Source organism: Musca vetustissima, unplaced genomic scaffold (genome assembly GCF_032173495.1).
Source record: "Musca vetustissima isolate MV318-11 ecotype Yass unplaced genomic scaffold, APGP_CSIRO_Mvet_v1 utg307820, whole genome shotgun sequence".
NCBI classification, from domain to species: domain Eukaryota; kingdom Metazoa; phylum Arthropoda; class Insecta; order Diptera; family Muscidae; genus Musca; species Musca vetustissima.
Genome location: NW_026879496.1, coordinates 1 through 19,164, shown reverse-complemented (window position 1 = coordinate 19,164; position 19,164 = coordinate 1). Strand labels below are relative to the sequence as shown.

The window sequence follows — 19,164 nt, the reverse complement described above, 5'->3', positions numbered from 1 at the left end:
CTACATATTCATATTTCAGCCGAGGGTTGTTTTTATGTTTGTGTGTTGCCAACGCAGAATTAGAAAAACGGCATTTCATTTTGTGCGTTTTTATTTAATTTAAGCTTGTCAAATCGCAATTAAAACTGTCAATAATAGTACTTAAAACTAAATAATATATTAAATTAAACTCTTTAGCAAGTATTACTAATTGTCTTTGTTCGAAAAAATGAAATTATCATAATCGCCATTTTTAATTATCTCATTTAATTTATAAAATTTCAATGGGCAACACTGAACTCGAAAAATGCTCGGGTTTTTGTTTGCTAAAAATCTTGCTAAGCAGCCACAGTCAAGGTGCTTAGTCTTCATTGTAAGCTTTGGTTGTTAGTCGCGTTGACAATTATGACAATTATGTTGTAGTTGTTCATTGCTATTTTGTAGCTGCTGACAAGATCAAGAAGCTTTAGTTTTGCTTGCTAAAATTATTCGTAATGTATTGCTATTTGTTGCAGTTGTGCTTGGCTGTGCTGCATAGTTTGAGGATGAATTTAGTTAGCAGTGCGCCAATTTTCTGTGTTTTTGCTATTTTGGCGTTAGCATTTTAAACCCTGGCCATGGCCTATAAATAAGGTCACCAAGGGAGACCAGCTGATAATCGATACCTCTCAAGTTTTCTGTCAAAATACATTATTGTGAATTGACTTCCATTATGAAAACGTAAACAAAGTCGAAATTTTTGACATTAGACTTGAGAAAAAACAGCTGTTTTCCGATTTCGATTGCTATCTTGGTGACCTTATTAATAGATCTTGCTCTATACCAAGATCTATTAATAAGGTCACCAAGATAGAAATCGGAAAACAGCTGTTTTTTCTCAAGTCTAATGTCAAAAATTTCGACTTTGTTTACGTTTTCATTATGGAAGTCAATTCACAATAATGCATTTTGACAGCAAACTTGAGAGGTGTGCTCTGTACCATGGCCTATAAATAAGGTCACCAAGGGAGACCAGCTGATTATCGATACCTCTCAAGTTTGCTGTCAAAATGCATTATTGTGAATTGACTTCCATTATGAACACGTAAACAAAGTTGAAATTTTTGACATTAGACTTGAGAAAAATAAGCTGTTTTCCGATTTCGTTTGCTATCTTGGTGACCTTATTAATAGATCTTGCTCTGTACATTACATGGCCTATAAATAAGGTCACCAAGGGAGACCAGCTGATTATCGATACCTCTCAAGTTTGCTGTCAAAATGCATTATTGTGAATTGACTTTCATTATGAAAACGTAAACAAAGTCGAAATTTTTGACAATAGACTTGAGAAAAAACAGCTGTTTTCCGATTTCGATTGCTATCTTGGTGACCTTATTAATAGATCTTGCTTGACCTGCGTGAAGTTAGCGATATCGCTAACTTTCGATAACAAAATTTTTATCGAAATTACAAGGTGACACAGAACATCACAATTTCACGTTTAATACTATTTTTTATCAACAGTGCTTTCCAATTTTTTTAAATTATTAATAAAAATGTTAACATAATTCATTAGTAATGAAAACTAATAAAAAATACGAAGATTTTGAAACATATTTTATTATAATCTAAAACTAAAGTATTACTAAGTCACAAACATTTTAATCCAGTGAATCAGGAGAGATGTCCGCCTCTGGAAGCCTCCCTATATAAACCTCGAACATAGTGATGGTACCAAATGAAAGAGGGAGTCTCTACGAGTATTTTGGTATGCACCATTTGTTCAAATTCAGTTTTTTGTAGAACAAAGTTGTTGAATTTCTGATTTCCAACTGGTGGTCAGGACACAGAAATGTCTCTGGAAGCCTCCCTATACAAACCTCGAACATAGTGATGGTACCAAATGAAAGAGGGAGTCTTTACGAGTATTTTGGTATGCACCATTTGTTCAAATTCAGTTTTTTGTAGAACAAAGTTGTCGAATTTCTGATTTCCAACTGGTGGTCAGGACACAAAAATGGCTCTGGAATCCTCCCTATACAAACCTCGAACATAGTGATGGTACCAAATGAAAGAGGGAGTCTCTACGAGTATTTTGGTATGCACCATTTGTTCAAATTCAGTTTTTTGTAGAACAAAGTTGTTGAATTTCTGATTTCCAACTGGTGGTCAGGACACAAAAATGGCTCTGGAAGCCTCCCTATAAAAACCTCGCACAAAGTGATGGTACCAAATGAAAGAGGGAGTCTCTACGAGTATATTGGTATGCACCATATGTTCAGATTCAGTTTTTTGTAGAACAAAGTTGCTGAATTTCTGATTTCCAACTGGTGGTCAGGACACCAAACTGGCTCTGGAAGCCTCCCTATACAAACCTCGAACATAGTGATGGTACCAAATGAAAGAGGGAGTCTCTACGAGTATTTTGGTATGCACCATTTGTTCAAATTCAGTTTTTTGTAGAACAAAGTTGTTGAATTTCTGATTTCCAACTGGTGGTCAGGACACAAAAATGGCTCTGGAAGCCCCCCTATGCAAACCTCGAACATAGTGATGGTACCAAATGAAAGAGGGAGTCTCTACGAGTATTTTGGCATTCACCATATGTTCAGATTCAGTTTTTTGTAGAACAAAGTTGCTGAATTTCTGATTTCCAACTGGTGGTCAGGACACCAAAATGACTCTGGAAGGCTCCCTATATAAACCTCGAATATAGTGATGGTACCAAATGAAAGAGGGAGTCTCTACGAGTATTTTGGTATGCACCATTTGTTCAAATTCAGTTTTTTGTAGAACAAAGTTGTTGAATTTCTGATTTCCAACTGGTGGTCAGGACACCAAAATGGCTCTGGAAGCCTCCCTATACAAACCTCTAACAAAGTGATGGTACCAAATGAAAGAGGGAGTCTCTACGAGTATTTTGGTATGCACCATATGTTCAGATTCAGTTTTTTGTAGAACAAAGTTGTTGAATTTCTGATTTCCAACTGGTGGTCAGGACACAAAAATGGCTCTGGAAGCCTCCATATACAAACCTCGAACAAAGTGATGGTACCAAATGAAAGAGGAAGTCTCTACGAGTATTTTGTTATGCACCATTTGTTCAAATTCAGTTTTTTGTAGAACAAAGTTGCTTAATTTCTGATTTCCAACTGGTGGTCAGGAGACCAAACTGGCTCTGGAAGCCCCCTATGCAAACCTCGAACATAGTGATGGTATCAAACGAAAGAGGGAGTCTCTACGAGTATTTTGGTATCCACAGTATGTTCAGATTCAGTTTTTTGTAGAACAAAGTTGCTGAATTTCCGATTTCCAACTGGTGGTCAGGACACCAAAATTGCTCTGGAAGCCTCCCTATTCAAACCTCGAACATAGTGATGGTACCAAATGAAAGAGGGAGTCTCTACGAGTATTTTGGCATTCACCATATGTTCAGATTCAGTTTTTTGTAGAACAAAGTTGCTGAATTTCTGATTTCCAACTGGTGGTCAGGACACCAAAATGACTCTGGAAGGCTCCCTATATAAACCTCGAATATAGTGATGGTACCAAATGAAAGAGGGAGTCTCTACAAGTATTTTGGTATGCACCATTTGTTCAAATTCAGTTTTTTGTAGAACAAAGTTGTTGAATTTCTGATTTCCAACTGGTGGTCAGGACACAAAAATGGCTCTGGAAGCCTCCCTATAAAAACCTCGCACAAAGTGATGGTACCAAATGAAAGAGGGAGTCTCTACGAGTATTTTGGTATGCACCATATGTTCAGATTCAGTTTTTTGTAGAACAAAGTTGCTGAATTTCTGATTTCCAACTGGTGGTCAGGACACCAAACTGGCTCTGGAAGCCTCCCTATACAAACCTCGAACATATTGATGGTACCAAATGAAAGAGGGAGTCTCTACGAGTATTTTGGTATGCACCATTTGTTCAAATTCAGTTTTTTGTAGAACAAAGTTGCTTAATTTCTGATTTCCAACTGGTGGTCAGGAGACCAAACTGGCTCTGGAAGCCCCCTATGCAAACCTCGAACATAGTGATGGTACCAAATGAAAGAGGGAGTCTCTACGAGTATTTTGGTATGCACCATATGTTCAGATTCAGTTTTTTGTAGAACAAAGTTGTTGAATTTCTGATTTCCAACTGGTGGTCAGGACACAAAAATGGCTCTGGAAGCCCCCCTATGCAAACCTCGAACATAGTGATGGTATCAAACGAAAGAGGGAGTCTCTGCGAGTATTTTGGTATGCACCATATGTTCAGATTCAGTTTTTTGTAGAACAAAGTTGCTGAATTTCCGATTTCCAACTGGTGGTCAGGACACCAAAATTGCTCTGGAAGCCTCCCTATTCAAACCTCGAACATAGTGATGGTAACAAATGAAAGAGGTCAGAAATTTTCAAAATGTAAAATAATATACATTACTTTGCACTTTTTGCCATATAACACAATTCACCCATGCATTTTAAAGGGGGAAACTTTCATTAAAATTTAAAAACTGAATATTAGCAAATTAAATTTATGAAAAAAATTGGAATCATATGTCAGCATGAGACTACCTTGCGTAATTATGCCATGGATTTAGCATAACTTAAATCACTTTGTAAACATAATAAAATTAATTTTAAAATTAAATCACATTCTAATGCTTATTAAAAAATATATACAAAAATATTCGATCAAAATTTATTAAAACATAAAATGACATAAAATCAAAAATTTATATGGTGCAAAATACATCTAATTTCGTAATCTTATTATCCCATTTGAAATTTTTGAGAAATTGAAGCCAAAAGTCAAAAACTCCGTTTTTTACTGGAGTTTACTGGGTATGTTCAAAGGTGTCCCACCTGTGGTATTTTACGGAAATTTATAATAACTTTTTTTGTAGTAAATATATATGAAAGAAAATATTTTAGATATGTTTGAAATGATTGTTGGAATGCAAACAAATTGTTTATCGAAAGAAAACTATCACTGAATTCTTCCTGCGCCCTTACAACCAAAAAATGAAAAGTTTACAATTGCAGTGCCAGTATAAACTCCAAATTTTTAATGTTCCTCCTTCGTCAGATATTACCAAATACACAGTTGTTTAGTTATTTAGCGAATTTCCCTTCGAGGGTATGGTAATACAATCCACTTAATATAATGCCTGTAGGTGATTATTGATTATTGGAAAATAACTCTTGGAAAAAAATTCCCTCTTTGTAAAGTTGCTCAGAAAACATATACCTATGGTCTGTTCCCGTACTGCAAGAATCTACTAATTTTGACTATTTTTTCCGATATCATAAAGGAAAAAATGTTATCGTAGTAAAAAATTGTACATTCTTGCAGCTTCAGGAACAGACCACTAATATTTGGTCTGTTCCCGTACTGCAAGATGATTAATAAACGTAGTTCTATGTGGTAGAAAAAGTCACCAAATTTTAAAAAGCTGAGTCATAATATACACAGTTGTTTTTGTACTTGAAATTTAAAAACCGTCAAAATGACTGCTCTCGGCAATCTAGTGTTAATTAGGTAGCCGCATCGGCCCAGCTGTTGGACAAATAAATGTCAAAAATGTTGTTGTAATGTTGAACCAAAAAATTAAAAAACAAAATTATGAATGAAAATCTCCGAATTTCGAAGAGCTTTTTTGGCAATACTTTTATTAACATTTTCTACAAGAATTTGTGTAAAAAAATCTTGTCAATCTATTTGTTTTGGCAAAATATTTTTGACATATCAAAATACAACAACCGATGTTTGTTGTAGAAATTCGCCGATGCGGCTACCTTGTATATCTACCTTGAAAGAAACATAAACATCAATACAGCTGATGTGAAAAATATTCAGTCGTAAAGAACACTTCGTTCGAACAACAAATATCGACGAACACGGCCGGAGGAGAAGTCTTACAATAACAATGTCTGCAGCAAAGCTAAAACCGAATTTGGAATCGATTTTAACGGATATCAATCAATTCATCAATATTGATCGGGATCGTGAAATCTATGCAAACCATTTTGAAAAATTAAAAAATGCGATCTTTGAACGTCTACGTAGTACAGAGCCTTTTGGGTATCTCTTTAACGGCTATCAACTGGGAGGTGAACAACAGAACACGAAACCAAAAAAAAAAAAAAAAAACATACAAAATACAAGAAAAACAAGTTCTAATGTGGTGCCACATATTTTGAAAATTGTTTATACAGTCAACTCCGCTTTACTGTGAGTCGCTTAAGTGAAAAATATCGGATAAGTGAAATAGATTTCCTGCACCATTTCTTTTTTGTTTAATCGTTCATAATTTACTCCGCATAACTGAAAATATCGGATAACTGAAATAGCTTTTTTAGTCAAATATTACAATTTCCTTTCGAATCACTCGGCATTACTGAAAGCCTTCAAATGATAACCAAATTCTATATAGGAACATTGTAAAAACATGAATCTATTATGAACAAATTTTTAGTCACACACAACCGCTTATTGCATATTACAGCCAAGTCAGCTGAAAAAAATAAAAAAAAAATCGGCTAGTATCGTTATATGAAACCTTTTCAAAGACATGGTCCGATATTTTGCATTTTTGAAATCATTCCATCTAAGATCTATCATAAATATTATATTATAGAACAATTAATATTTATGGACTTCGTTACAAGCCGCACATTTTAATAATACGCATAAAAAGACAGTTCATGATACAAATCCCAAAAGAAGTGAACATGTCCACCAGTTTTAATTTCTATCGTGTATTTTCGTAAAATTCGAAAAATATGGATTATTGAAATTCTTAAAACTGAGAATTTGTTCGCTTATATGAAATTCGGATAACTGAAATTATTTTCAGTTAACCGAACTCGGCTTAATTGAAAACATCGGATAATTGAAACAAACATCCGGATTTTTTTCCATTTCACTAAAGCGGAGTCTACTGTACGCCTATTTAAAAAATACACACCTATGTTAAGGCTTAAAAAATTTAAAAAATAATCCACGTCTATGTTTAGGTATTGAAAAACTATTTTAAAAAAATCCAGTTCTATGTATGGGCTTTGAAAAAAAATCAATAAAATAAAATCTGGCAACACTATGATTTCATATCAGCGTGTGGGAGATTAGGAGTAGGGGTATTATATATAAGTATACAGTACTGCGCAAAACAAAAGCAACAAAATATATTGAAAAAATAAAAATCGTATATTTCATGTAATTTCCAGGGCACAAAAAAAAAAGAATATACATAAATTAAAGTTACATTGGTACAGCATAAAAAGCAAAAGTTATATTCTATTAATGTCATACATTTTTGATGTAGAACGAAAATAATATGTTAGTCGAAAATTTTGTGTGTGCAAAACAAAAGCAATATATTAATATTTGGTATAAGAACCTTTATTTTTTATCACTTCTGCACATCTCCGAGGCATATACTCTATTAAATTATGTATAATGGCTTCAGGTATGTGTGGATTTAAGTCTGGCGATTGTGCCGACCAATCCAGGACTTTAATTCCATGTAGCTGATATGTAGTCTTTAACAACTTTCGAGGTGTGTTTCGGGTGGTTGTCGTGTTCTAGTGGCATATTCCACTCTGCATATGGAAGCATTTGATTTTCCAAGATACCCTTATACACAAAACGATCCATAATTCCATCGATTCTATGAAAAGGGCCAACGCCACAATGCGAAAAGTAATTATGTATAATGGCTTCAGGTATGTGTTCCCAGTTCTATTTAAGGGCTTCGAATAATGAATTCTTATTGGAAAACTTCTGACTCTTCTTCAAAATCCCAAAGAGATTTTCGATCGGATTTATCTCCAGCGATTGTGCCGGCCAATCCAGAACTTTAATTCCATTTGCTGATATGTAGTCTTTAACAACTTTCTAGATGTTTTTCGGGTCGTTGTAGTGTTGAAGTGGCATATTCCACTCTGCATATAAAACGATCCATAATTCTATGAAAAGGGCCAACGCCACTATGCGAAAAGCAAGTCCAGACCATAATACCACCCCCTCCGTGTTTAAAATTGATTTTACAATTTCCTGGCTCAGGTCGTGTACCTGGACGACGACGTACAGTACACATTCCATCGGAATTGATCGAATTAAACTTGGACTCGTCGTTGAACAAAACGATTTTCCACTTTTGGATGGTCCAACCAATGAGTGCTTTTGCAAAATTAAGCCTAAAAATTACTAAAATGAAATATATAACCAAAAATTTTAGACAATTACGTTTAACATGTAACACCAACCTTTGCTGCTTATGTCTGGCTGTAAGTAGGGGTTTCTTGCCAGGTCTATAAGTTTTTAAATTATTTTCGATTGCTCGTCTGCGAACTGTGCTATGGTGGATACTTAAATTGGGGGTCTTTACAACCTCTTGAAATGTTTAAATGGATTTTTTTTTAACATGAAACAAACTTTTCTTTCGTCACGTGCCGATGTCTTTCGTTGCCGCCCACCTTTTGTATTAGTCTACAAATAACAGACCGGTTAACATTAAACTGTTCGATCCATCACAAAATGAACAGTTAATGCGAAGGTTTTGGCCAAAAACTAATGCAAAAATTGCTAAATTTCTTTTGTCATTAATATTTTCGATTAGTTTACACTATTTGCATTCTTCATGATTTGTTGCTATTTTTTTGCACTCTCTTTTTGTAACGATCCACGGTCATCGTCTCATTTGTAACATTACTGTACCTTAAAAGCTAAGAGAACTTAATTAGAATTATTCTCATAACCATAGAAGAAAAAAATATATGTACACATAAAATAAGATAAATGTTGATTCACATTTTGTTGCTTTTGTTTTGCGCAACACTGTAATTCAGTTTTATTAAATTATTATGCGATATTTAATAGTTTAATAGATTGCTTTCCGAAAAAAATGTCTGACTTAAAATATTAAATAACATTTCTAAACAGTGTATGTCGTCTCATTGGTCTAAATTACGACTGGTCAGGAAACAAAAAAAAAAAAAAAATTGGGAGCGGCACGCATTCCCCACACAAAATTAAATGGTAAACAATAAGGAATCCAACTCTCTGTTATACTCTTCAACCAATATCCCCAATGGAATGGAATAAAGAAAAGTAAACAAATAATTGTGGCAAAATTGGTTCTAGGAAAATATAAAAAAAAATCAGCAAATCTTATCACAAATAAACAATCCATATACCAATTACATACATACGTGATCGAAGCGACCACAATTCAATAACATTTCGTACCACTTGACAAATTTGGAATTCATAAAATCACAACCATTGTCTCTCACATATTTCGCAGAAAGATATATTGTTTACCTTAAAGGGAGAATAAATTATATAAATATATATAGAGGATTAGTCATATATTCTTTGTAATAATGAGTCTCTAGTACATGCAAATATTAGAAGCCATTCTAAAAAAATATATATTTTTATTGGTCTGCTAGGCTTTTAAAAATATATACGCTGTAGACCATGGTACAATTATAAAAGGTAACAGCAAATCCCAGCTGATTTGATTCCAACGTAATACTAGTGTCAATATGAATTTGACAAAGTATGTTTTTAAAAATCACCCAACAGGAAAATTGGGAACGCATTCAATTCGAATTTGTTCTGTATTAAATGTCCTCCCGTATTCAATTTACTCAATCTGCCTGCTGGGAAAGTTTGAGGAAGCAAATCTTTCTTCAAGGAACAACTCGCTATTCCCAGCATTTGCATATGTGTTACACATATATATGGCAATGGCTCAATTATAGGAAAGATGTGGAAGCGATAGAAATATACATTTTATAGATTTTCATTCATGTTTTTCAATTTTTATTTTGAGGATTCAAAAATATTTCATTTTCAAAATAAAAATAATTTAATGATAATTTGTTTGTTTGTTTACATTTACAGTTGACACTAGTAGAACTTACAACAACAAATTTCCATGTGGTTGTTGTATCGTTTTTTGTACAACAACACTTGCTGTTACCTTCTATTATTATACCATGGCTGTAGACAAAGTCTGAATACAATGTCAAAATATGTTTTCAAGTTCATTACATAGTCGTGGAATTTGTACAAATATTTTTCAAATATTTTTAAAAACCTAGCAGACCAATAAAAAATATATATATATATATATATATATATTTAGAATGGCTTCTAATATTTGCTCGGACTAGAGACTAGTTATTACAAATAATGACTAATCGTATAACAGGCTTGGATTTTTTTTTAATATTTTTTTAGCGCCCCAACATAGGCATAACATCGGTTTGGATTTTCTAAAAATAATTTGTCAATAGCCTGACACAGTCATGAATTTTTTAATATTCGGATTTTTAAATTATTTTTAAGGTCTTTACTTGGGTGTGGATTTCATTAAATTATTTTTAAAAAAAAAATATATTTCCAGGAAGTTATGGTGACAATTTAAAAGTCACCGTACCCAATGAATTCGACCTGGTATTCCATATACGTTTCCCTGAAAATAAGCTTATTATCGTTAGAGAAGATCCTGAGTTAGCGGGTAATGTTCATTTGGACTTTACCAAAGTTTTGGCAAAAATACACCGCGAGAAACAACATGCAACCACGTATACATATCTCTGCAAATGGTTGGATGACGATAATTGTTTGATCGTAAACAAATTACAATCATATATTCAAAGTTGTTTTACCAAAGCCCTCGAGGATATGGATTGGCATTTCGACAATATAAAATTACGTTACCATCGTCAAGGACCAGCGCATACAATTATAGTAAACAGCTTGACTATGAAAATATTCGGTGGATTTTGTACCCGGTATATTGATGGATCAGGAGCAAAGTATTACAAAGGCTAATGTTGGCCAATGGGAAGCCATACCGAAACCAATTAAGTGGGCCGACTGGGATCATACATCGTTTCGATCGTCATTTTATCGGCAGGAACAGGAGCTAATAAAAGGCTGTAACAATTTGAAGAATTGTTTGCGTATGATAAAAAAATTTCGTGATGCCCATTCGAATATGAGCTGTATGAAGAGTTATTTTATCAAAACATTATTTTTGTGGAAAGTCCAGGAGAAGCAGAACAAAAGCTATTGGAATAATTCATTGTCAGTTATAATATTGGATGTAAGTTGAAATAGGAGAATATATTTTGAAAACCGTTTGGGATTTGTTAAGATTGTAAAATCTGGTCGTGGACAAATATGTATTGAACATTTCCCTACCCGAAACTCAAATGCCAAATTACCATAGTGGACTACTTTAGTCGTCTGTAGCCGTTTCATTTGATCTGCCAACAAAAATCTGCATATATAACTACATTATTTCGTTTCTTTTTTTTTTGTGTCTAACAATATCTCACTTGTCATCTAGATGTTCATAGCCATGGAGAATAGTCTAAGATCGGAGGAATTGCCATTCTTTTGGGATAGACGCTTAAATATGTACCAAGAATTGTCTTCGTTCAATTTGAGTGAAATGTTACGATGTGTTCGTAATGCCCGAATCTTTTTGGAAAAAGCCAAAATGGAAATAACACCATCAACACAAAGTCGTGTCTATGAAATATTCTGTAGGTTTATTAATAATCACCAACCATAAAATAACCTCAAAAAATACAAAAAAAAGAAAATTATACTAAACTAAATACCCGTTTATATTTTACAGTGAAATACCATGAAAGACATCCTGAAATTAAACCTGAGAGTAATTATGGAGGAAATGATATGGATTCTAACTTAGATGAACCTGTCGCTGAAAGTTCCGGTCGTAGCTGTGTTATTCTATAGAAGTTATTGATTTTTTTAAGAAAAAAAGGAAAATCAAAACACACACACACATTTCCATTCAATAATGTATATTTTAAAATGTATTCTTAAATATCTTGAAAAGAACGACCTTAAGCTGCTGAAGATACTTTTTCTATACATATGGATTGATATATTTATTCAAGTTATTTCTGTAAAGGTTTTTTTTAATATAATTTTGTGGATTTTTTAATAAATATTTTTTTACATTTTAATAAATTTTTCAAAACCCCAATATTAGGTTGAATTTTTTTAGAAATACTTTTGCAACACCTAACGATATGCGTAGATTTTAAACATTTTTCACTGTCCTTACATTGACGTAGACTTTTTAAAAATATTTTTTCAATAACCGAACTAGGCCTGCATTTTCTAATGCCCTAACATAGGCGTGGATTTTTTTTTTTTTTTAAATTATTTAATTTAAAAATGTATATTTTTTCCAGTAGTGGATTCTTCTATGAGATAACTATTTGGTCTGCCTTCTGTTCTTCTAGGCTCCAGTAAAAAAAAAAATATCTATTGGCCTCCTATATGAACACCTTCTGGCCTTCTATTTCAGTTTTTTTTATCATTTTTTATTTATTTATTAGTCTATGGATATTTTCCTTGCAGACTATATAATACAAAATGTTGTACTTAATTTCATGAATTTAAATACATTACAATTTTACTTTTCAATGTTTCACGATTCATAGAAAAATCAATAAGATTATATAATTCATTTAAATCGTTAGACATTCTTGTTAAGGGATCTGCATTTGAATAATTCATTCTAGAAAATTGAATAGCTAGTGGTACATAATTGCAAGTAGCTCTTTGGGGAATATTGAAGCAAATATTGTTGATTAAAACTCCAGCATTGACGTCACCCATTATTACATTAAACACAAATGATACATTCATCATTTTCCTTCGGCTTTTTAAAGATGGCAGCTTGATGAAGGAAAGTTTATCTGTATATGATGGAAGATTATGATTCAAGAAGTTTAAGTTCCGTAAATAGAAAAGTAGAAATTGCTTTTGAACGGACTCGATGCGATCACTGTGTGTAATATATATATATAGGATCCCATATGATCGAAGAGTATTCCAGTATAGGGCGAACGAGCGTTGTGTATACATTTTTGTGACATGAAATCTTTACTACACCGTTTAATAAACCCAATCACTGACTTGGCTTTGTTTATTGTTATTTAAATGTGAGAATAAAAATTCAGTTTACGAACCAAAAGAACTCCTAGATCCACAAACTCATTAACTTTTCCAGAGAGTAGCCGTTAAGTGTATAATCAGTATCTATTAACCTCTTTCTTGTAAATCTCATGAGTTTGCATTTCGAGTAATTTATTTTCATAAGGTTAATATTATACCAATTCGTAAACGAATTCAAATCATTTTGTAACAAATCATTACGTGAGATGTCTGAAATACTGAGAAATAATTTCGCATCATCGGCATACATCAGGATATATGAAAACTTTATAGTTTGAGGTAGGTCATTTATGAATAAAGAAAATAGAAGAGGACCTAGATAGCTGCCTGTGGCACTCCAGAGGAAACTGCAATACTTCTCGATATGGTATTATTAAATTTTACATTTTGTGTCCTATGTTTTAGGTATGAAGAAATCCAGTTGAGACTTCTGTTAGTAAATCCCAGGCACTCAAGTTTTAATCGCAACAGCTTGTGATTGACTTTATCAAATGCATTGCTGAAGTCTATGTAAACAGCGTCGGTTTGCATTCCTCGAAGAAAACACCGATTGACTATGATGGAAAAGTGTAGAAGGTTCGTTGCTGTGGAGCATTTTTTTCTGAAATCCATGCTGCTAGGGAGATATAAGGGAACTAACATGATGGTATATGTTATCAGTGATGATTTTCAAAGAGCTTTGGAATTATACCTAATTTTGCAATTCCACGATAATTAGCAATATCGGATTTATTTCCACTTTTAAATAGTGGAATGATATATGACTTTTGCCAGCTTGATTAATCGAAGCGTTAAACAGCACACTTTATTAGAATACAACTTGGGATTTTATCAGGTCCAAAATCATATCCATATATATTCTGAACGTGCTACTGAATATTTTCTGTAGTCAGTAGCAGAACCGGTACGCAGATATTTTTTGAATTGTTTATTTTTAGATCTGGCTAATGCTTTTGTGTTCCGTGGTGGTCCAGACAACTTTTTATAAAACTGTTTCCGCACATACCTCAATGTACTCGTATAACTTTGCGACAAAATCTTCTGGACTTCTATACGTAGACCTTATGAACATCTATAAGAAGACTTTCAGTACCTCATATAAGACGATCTTTTAGTCTTTAATGAGAACTTCTGGTCTTCTATGAAAGACATTAGATGAGCCTCCTCTCCTTTTATTTAAGTCATTTTTCTTCCTATTTTACTTTAATGCATCCACTTTGTGTAGATATTTTTAACTATAGGCAGTGAGTCGTTCTGTAAATCTTGCAGTGAGTCACTGTGTCTATACACAATTTGTGGTCACGAGAGAACGCGAGTTGTATGAGGGCATTTGTCTAGTCGTTTTTTTTTTTTTCTCTCTTAACCCTACGGTCAATAACCGGGTACATTTGTACCTTTTTTTGAATAAAAATGCTGTAAAATTTTTAATAATGGAGATATTTGGATCAAATTTTGAGGAATCATTCTTGAGGTATTTTCACACATAATCGAAGAAAAAATTAAATAAATATCTTCCATATATATAATTTTTACAATTTTTTAAAGTTATTACCTACGTAGATCAATAACCGTGGTACATTTGTACCCATCCAAAGATAGCTCTGTAACTCATTAAAAAATTGGACTATCGTGAGGTTTTTTGTTTTGAATTAGTCTATGCGGATCTGGTCTAGATGTAGGAACTCAAAATTATATATATATATTAAAATAATATACATTTAAATCTATGCTGAAATGCATTATAACCTTCGAATGGGTTAAGCTTTTTTAGTTATTTTTTTATTGGGATCTTATTCAACCCCTTTTTGTGGCCCTAACAACGTATCAGGCAGTGGAAGTCAGAAACTTCCCTATTTTTCTCTTCGTATACAGGGACAAAAACAATGATTATTGTGCGTAATTATCCAATTATTCTTCATATTGGGCCTGAAACTTTTTCTATAATCGAATTAGTCTGATTTATTACAATCCTAAATTGGCGTAAATATATAAACTCTTAAATAACGTTTTAAAGTATTAAATTGTGTTAAAAATGTGCCAATCACAATCTCTAAACTCATAAAATGTGAATAATTGGCAAATAATTGTTTTAGTCCCTGTATACCAAAGGAAAACCAGGGTAGTTTCTGTGGTCAAATAGAGAAAAGCTTAACCCATTCGAAAGCTATAACGAATTTACTATGATTGTTTTAGATAGATTATCATTTAAGCATGTATTTAAATATATATTATTTTAATGTAAATTTTGTACATCTAGACCAGATCCGCATAGACTAATTTAAAACAAAAAACCTCACGATAGTCCAATTTTTTAATGAGTTACAGTTTTTTTTTTATTGATCTCTCTCTTAGGGTTAACTACGCACCTACGGTTTATATATTTCCAACTAAACAATAGTTTTTTTGTTTATAAACAGAAGCGATATTCTCCTCTTTAAGTCCATTAGATCATTATTGGGGTTGTTAGTTCCTGGAAAAATAACTCTTTAAGATAATAATTCTTTCTTAGAAAAATATTGTTTAAAAAAATAATTTTATTGTTGTGATAATCGATTAAATAAAATATTGAAAAGAAAACCTCCACACAATAAAAAAAAAACAAAAGACGACAAAACACTGATAACATGAACTACTAGAAAATATTCAGTCCTAAAGAACATTTCATTCTAACAACACGGCGGCGGAGAAGCCTTACAATAACAATGTCTGCAGCAACGCTAAAACCAAATCTGGAATCCATTTTAATGGATATCAATCAATACATAAATATTGATCAACATCGTGAAATCTATGCAAATCATTTTGAAAAATTGAAAATTGCAATCTTTACACGTCTGCGTAGTGCAGAGCCGTTTGGGTATCTCTTTAACGGCTATCAACTGGGAGGTAAAACAAAAAACAAAATTAAAAAAACACACATACAAAATACAATAAATATAAATTCAAATGTGGTGCTATATATTTAAAGAATTGTGGATATTTTTTTTAATTATTCATCATTTTTGTTATTTGAATTTTGCATTGTAATTGCAGTATTCATTTGAAAGTAATTTTTTTCAAGTATTCAGCATTTTTTAATTATTTTTTAAAAAATCCAAGCCAATGTTGGAGTGTTGAGAGATAAATTTTTATAAAAAAATGTACGCCAATGTTTGGGCGTTGAAAAGAATTTTTTTTAATCCTCGTAAATGTTGGGGTACACTAAAAAAATCCACGCCAATGTAATGACTTCGAAAAATTCATTTTAAAAATCAGCGGCTATGTAGAGACCTTACAAAATTATTTGGTTTTTCTCTCTCCCCAGGTAGTTATGGTGACAACTTGAAAGTCACAATACCTAATGAATTCGATTTGGTATTCCATATACGTTTCCCGGAAAATGAGCTTATTATTGTTAAAAAAGATCATGAGATACCGGGAAATGTTCATTTGGACTTTACCAAACTGTTGGAGAAAATACAGCACAAAAAAGAACATGAAACTACATGTATATATCTCCGCAAATGGTTGAACGCTGATAATTGTTTGATAGTGAAAAAATTCCAATCATATTTCCAAAGTTGTTTTACCAAAGCCCTCGAGGATATGGATTGGCATTTCGAGAATACACAATTACGTTACCACCGAGCAGGACCTGCGCATACAATTAAAGTCAACAGCTTGAATATGCAATATTCAGTGGACTTTGTACCTGGTATATTGATGGATCAGGAGCAGAGTGTAACAGGGACTAATGTTGGCCAATGGGAAGCCATACCGAAACCAATTAAGGGGGCCCCCAAGCGTCATACATCGTTCCACACATCATTTTATCGGCAGGAACAGAAGCTAATAAGCGGCTGTAACAATTTGAAGAATTGTTTGCGTATGATGAAACTATTTCGTGATGCCCATTCGAATATGAGCTGTATGAAGAGTTATTTTATCAAAACATTATTTTTGTGGAAAGTCAGGGAGACGCAGAGCAAGGATTATTGGAATAATTCATTGTCAATAATAATATTGGATGTAAGTTGAATTAGGGGCGTATATATATATATATATATATCGTTTTGTCTATGTTAAATTCATCCTGTTGATGATTTTCAAAAAATCTGATCGTGGATCAAGTACATTGAACATTTTTCTGCCCGGAGGATTTTTTATATTTAGAGAAACTAAAATGTCAAGTTGCAGTCAACTAAAAATACACCAATTTATGTAGACTACTCTTAATACAATATTTTTATATCTAAATTAAATCACCTTTTTTCCTTCCTTTCTTCTATGTTTATCAATATCTTTCATATTATCTAGATGTTCGTAGCCATGGAAAATAGTTTGCGTTTGGGGAAATTGCCATTTTTTTGGGACAGCCGCTTAAATATGTATGATCAATTGTCTTCGTCAAATTTGATAGAAATGTTGGGATGTGTCCATAATGCCCGAATCGATTTGGAAAAAACCAAAATGATAATAACACCCGTAATACAAAGTCGTGTCTATGAAATATTTTGTATATTTAGAAAAAATCCCAAAACAAAAAAGAAACAGAAAAAACTTATGTATTGAACTAAAAAAAAAGAAAGTCATCCTGTAATGAGCCAACATTGTGATCATAAAATCCAAATTATAAGCAATTTTTTTCAAAATATTTACTCTAACTCCATTAAGAGTTAATACTTTTTTTTAATAATATTTTGTAATATGAATAAATATAAATAAAAAATATATGCGTAATTCCCAAAAAATAATAGATTTTGAATAATCTGTTTCAGAAGCATTTTTTCATGGCTGTGGCGTTTTCAGTTGCTGAAGGCACTTTTTTCGTATATGTATATATATATATATATATATATATATGTATATATATGTATATATATGTATATATATATATATGTATATATATATATATATATATATATATTGAAAAATATTCATAAACAAATTGCAAGACCCAGCGAAGAAAAGATTACTAAACTAAATATATTTCAAGGTTCTGTAGACAGCTTGCATATTTCTGGGTATATCAGCCTCCAAAATTTTAAACCTTGTATTTTCCCCGCTGGTTTTTTTACACAATAACAATATTTAAAGGTACTTACCGAACTTTGCAAACCCATATTTTAGTATGGACTTCATAGATGTAGAGAGAATATCACGTAATCATTCCAATGATCCAAAATCCAAAAAACTGCATAAATAGATCGAAAAGTTTTGTAATTTGTTTTCAAAAAAATTACAATATTTTTTACTCACCAACAAAAAAATAAAATTTAATTAAATACCGTTTGAAAATTGTTGCCACATTTTCAAATGAGTGTTTGAGCCATAAAGTATTCAATAATCGGTTTTAACCGGCTTCAGGCGCTAGTCGTGTACCCACTATGGCCCTAAAGAAAGGTTTTTTTAAAACATTGAAATACCTAAAATTTATTCATAAAAACGTATGATTACGAAAAAAAAGAGTTATGAAAAAACTCTTCAAAAAAATACACGCCTTTTACAACCCTGAAAAAATTATTCTTTGTCTCAATTTAGATTGGGCGAGTTTACTTGCGGCAAGTCTTTGTTTGCTGGACAGAGGGGCAAGGGGAATAGAAATTGAAAAAAATTGCCCGTACCGACAATTTTCTGGCAAATCGTTTTGTGTATTTAGTTTGTAGTGTCAGTAATTTGAAATACTAATCCAGAACATTGTCACAAAATGTAAAAAAAAATATTTTTGAAACCGAATTGCCTTGTATAGACGCATGAAGCAAGTTCAAAAGAGAGCGATAAGAATTGCCGCAAGTAAACTCGCCTAATCTAAATCAGGACTTTAAAAAATACACGCCATAGATAACCCTGAAAAAATATTCTTTAAAAAATCCACGCCCTTAAAAAAGTACAAGCCTTGGAAACTCCTGAAAAAATATTCTTTAAAAAATCCGCACCTTATTGGGACCTAGAAAAAATATTCTATAAAAAAAAATCCGCACCTTGTTGGGACCTTGAAAAAATATTCTGTAAAAAAATCCACGAGCTTATAAAAAATGTTCTTTAAAAAATCCACGAGCTTACACAAACGCTATAATTAATGTTAATATTTGGTATGTTCCCGTACTGCAGGAATCAATTTTACTATATACTTCGATATCATAAAGGAAAAATGTGTTATCGGAGTAAAAAATAGTAGATTCTTGCAGTACGGGAACAAGCCAATAATCAATATAACCGATT

The 19,164-nt window shown here is 32.4% G+C and overlaps 1 protein-coding gene across 1 annotated transcript; it reads left to right on the top strand.

Moving 5' to 3' along the window:
• Positions 1–15,665: 15,665 nt before the first annotated feature.
• Positions 15,666–16,971, top strand: LOC133324412 (cyclic GMP-AMP synthase-like receptor; the record flags this gene model as incomplete). Its single annotated transcript, XM_061533250.1, has 2 exons — positions 15,666–15,849; positions 16,268–16,971. Coding segments are annotated over exons 1-2 (888 nt in total), but the record flags the coding sequence as incomplete, so codon positions are not given.
• Positions 16,972–19,164: the final 2,193 nt, after the last annotated feature.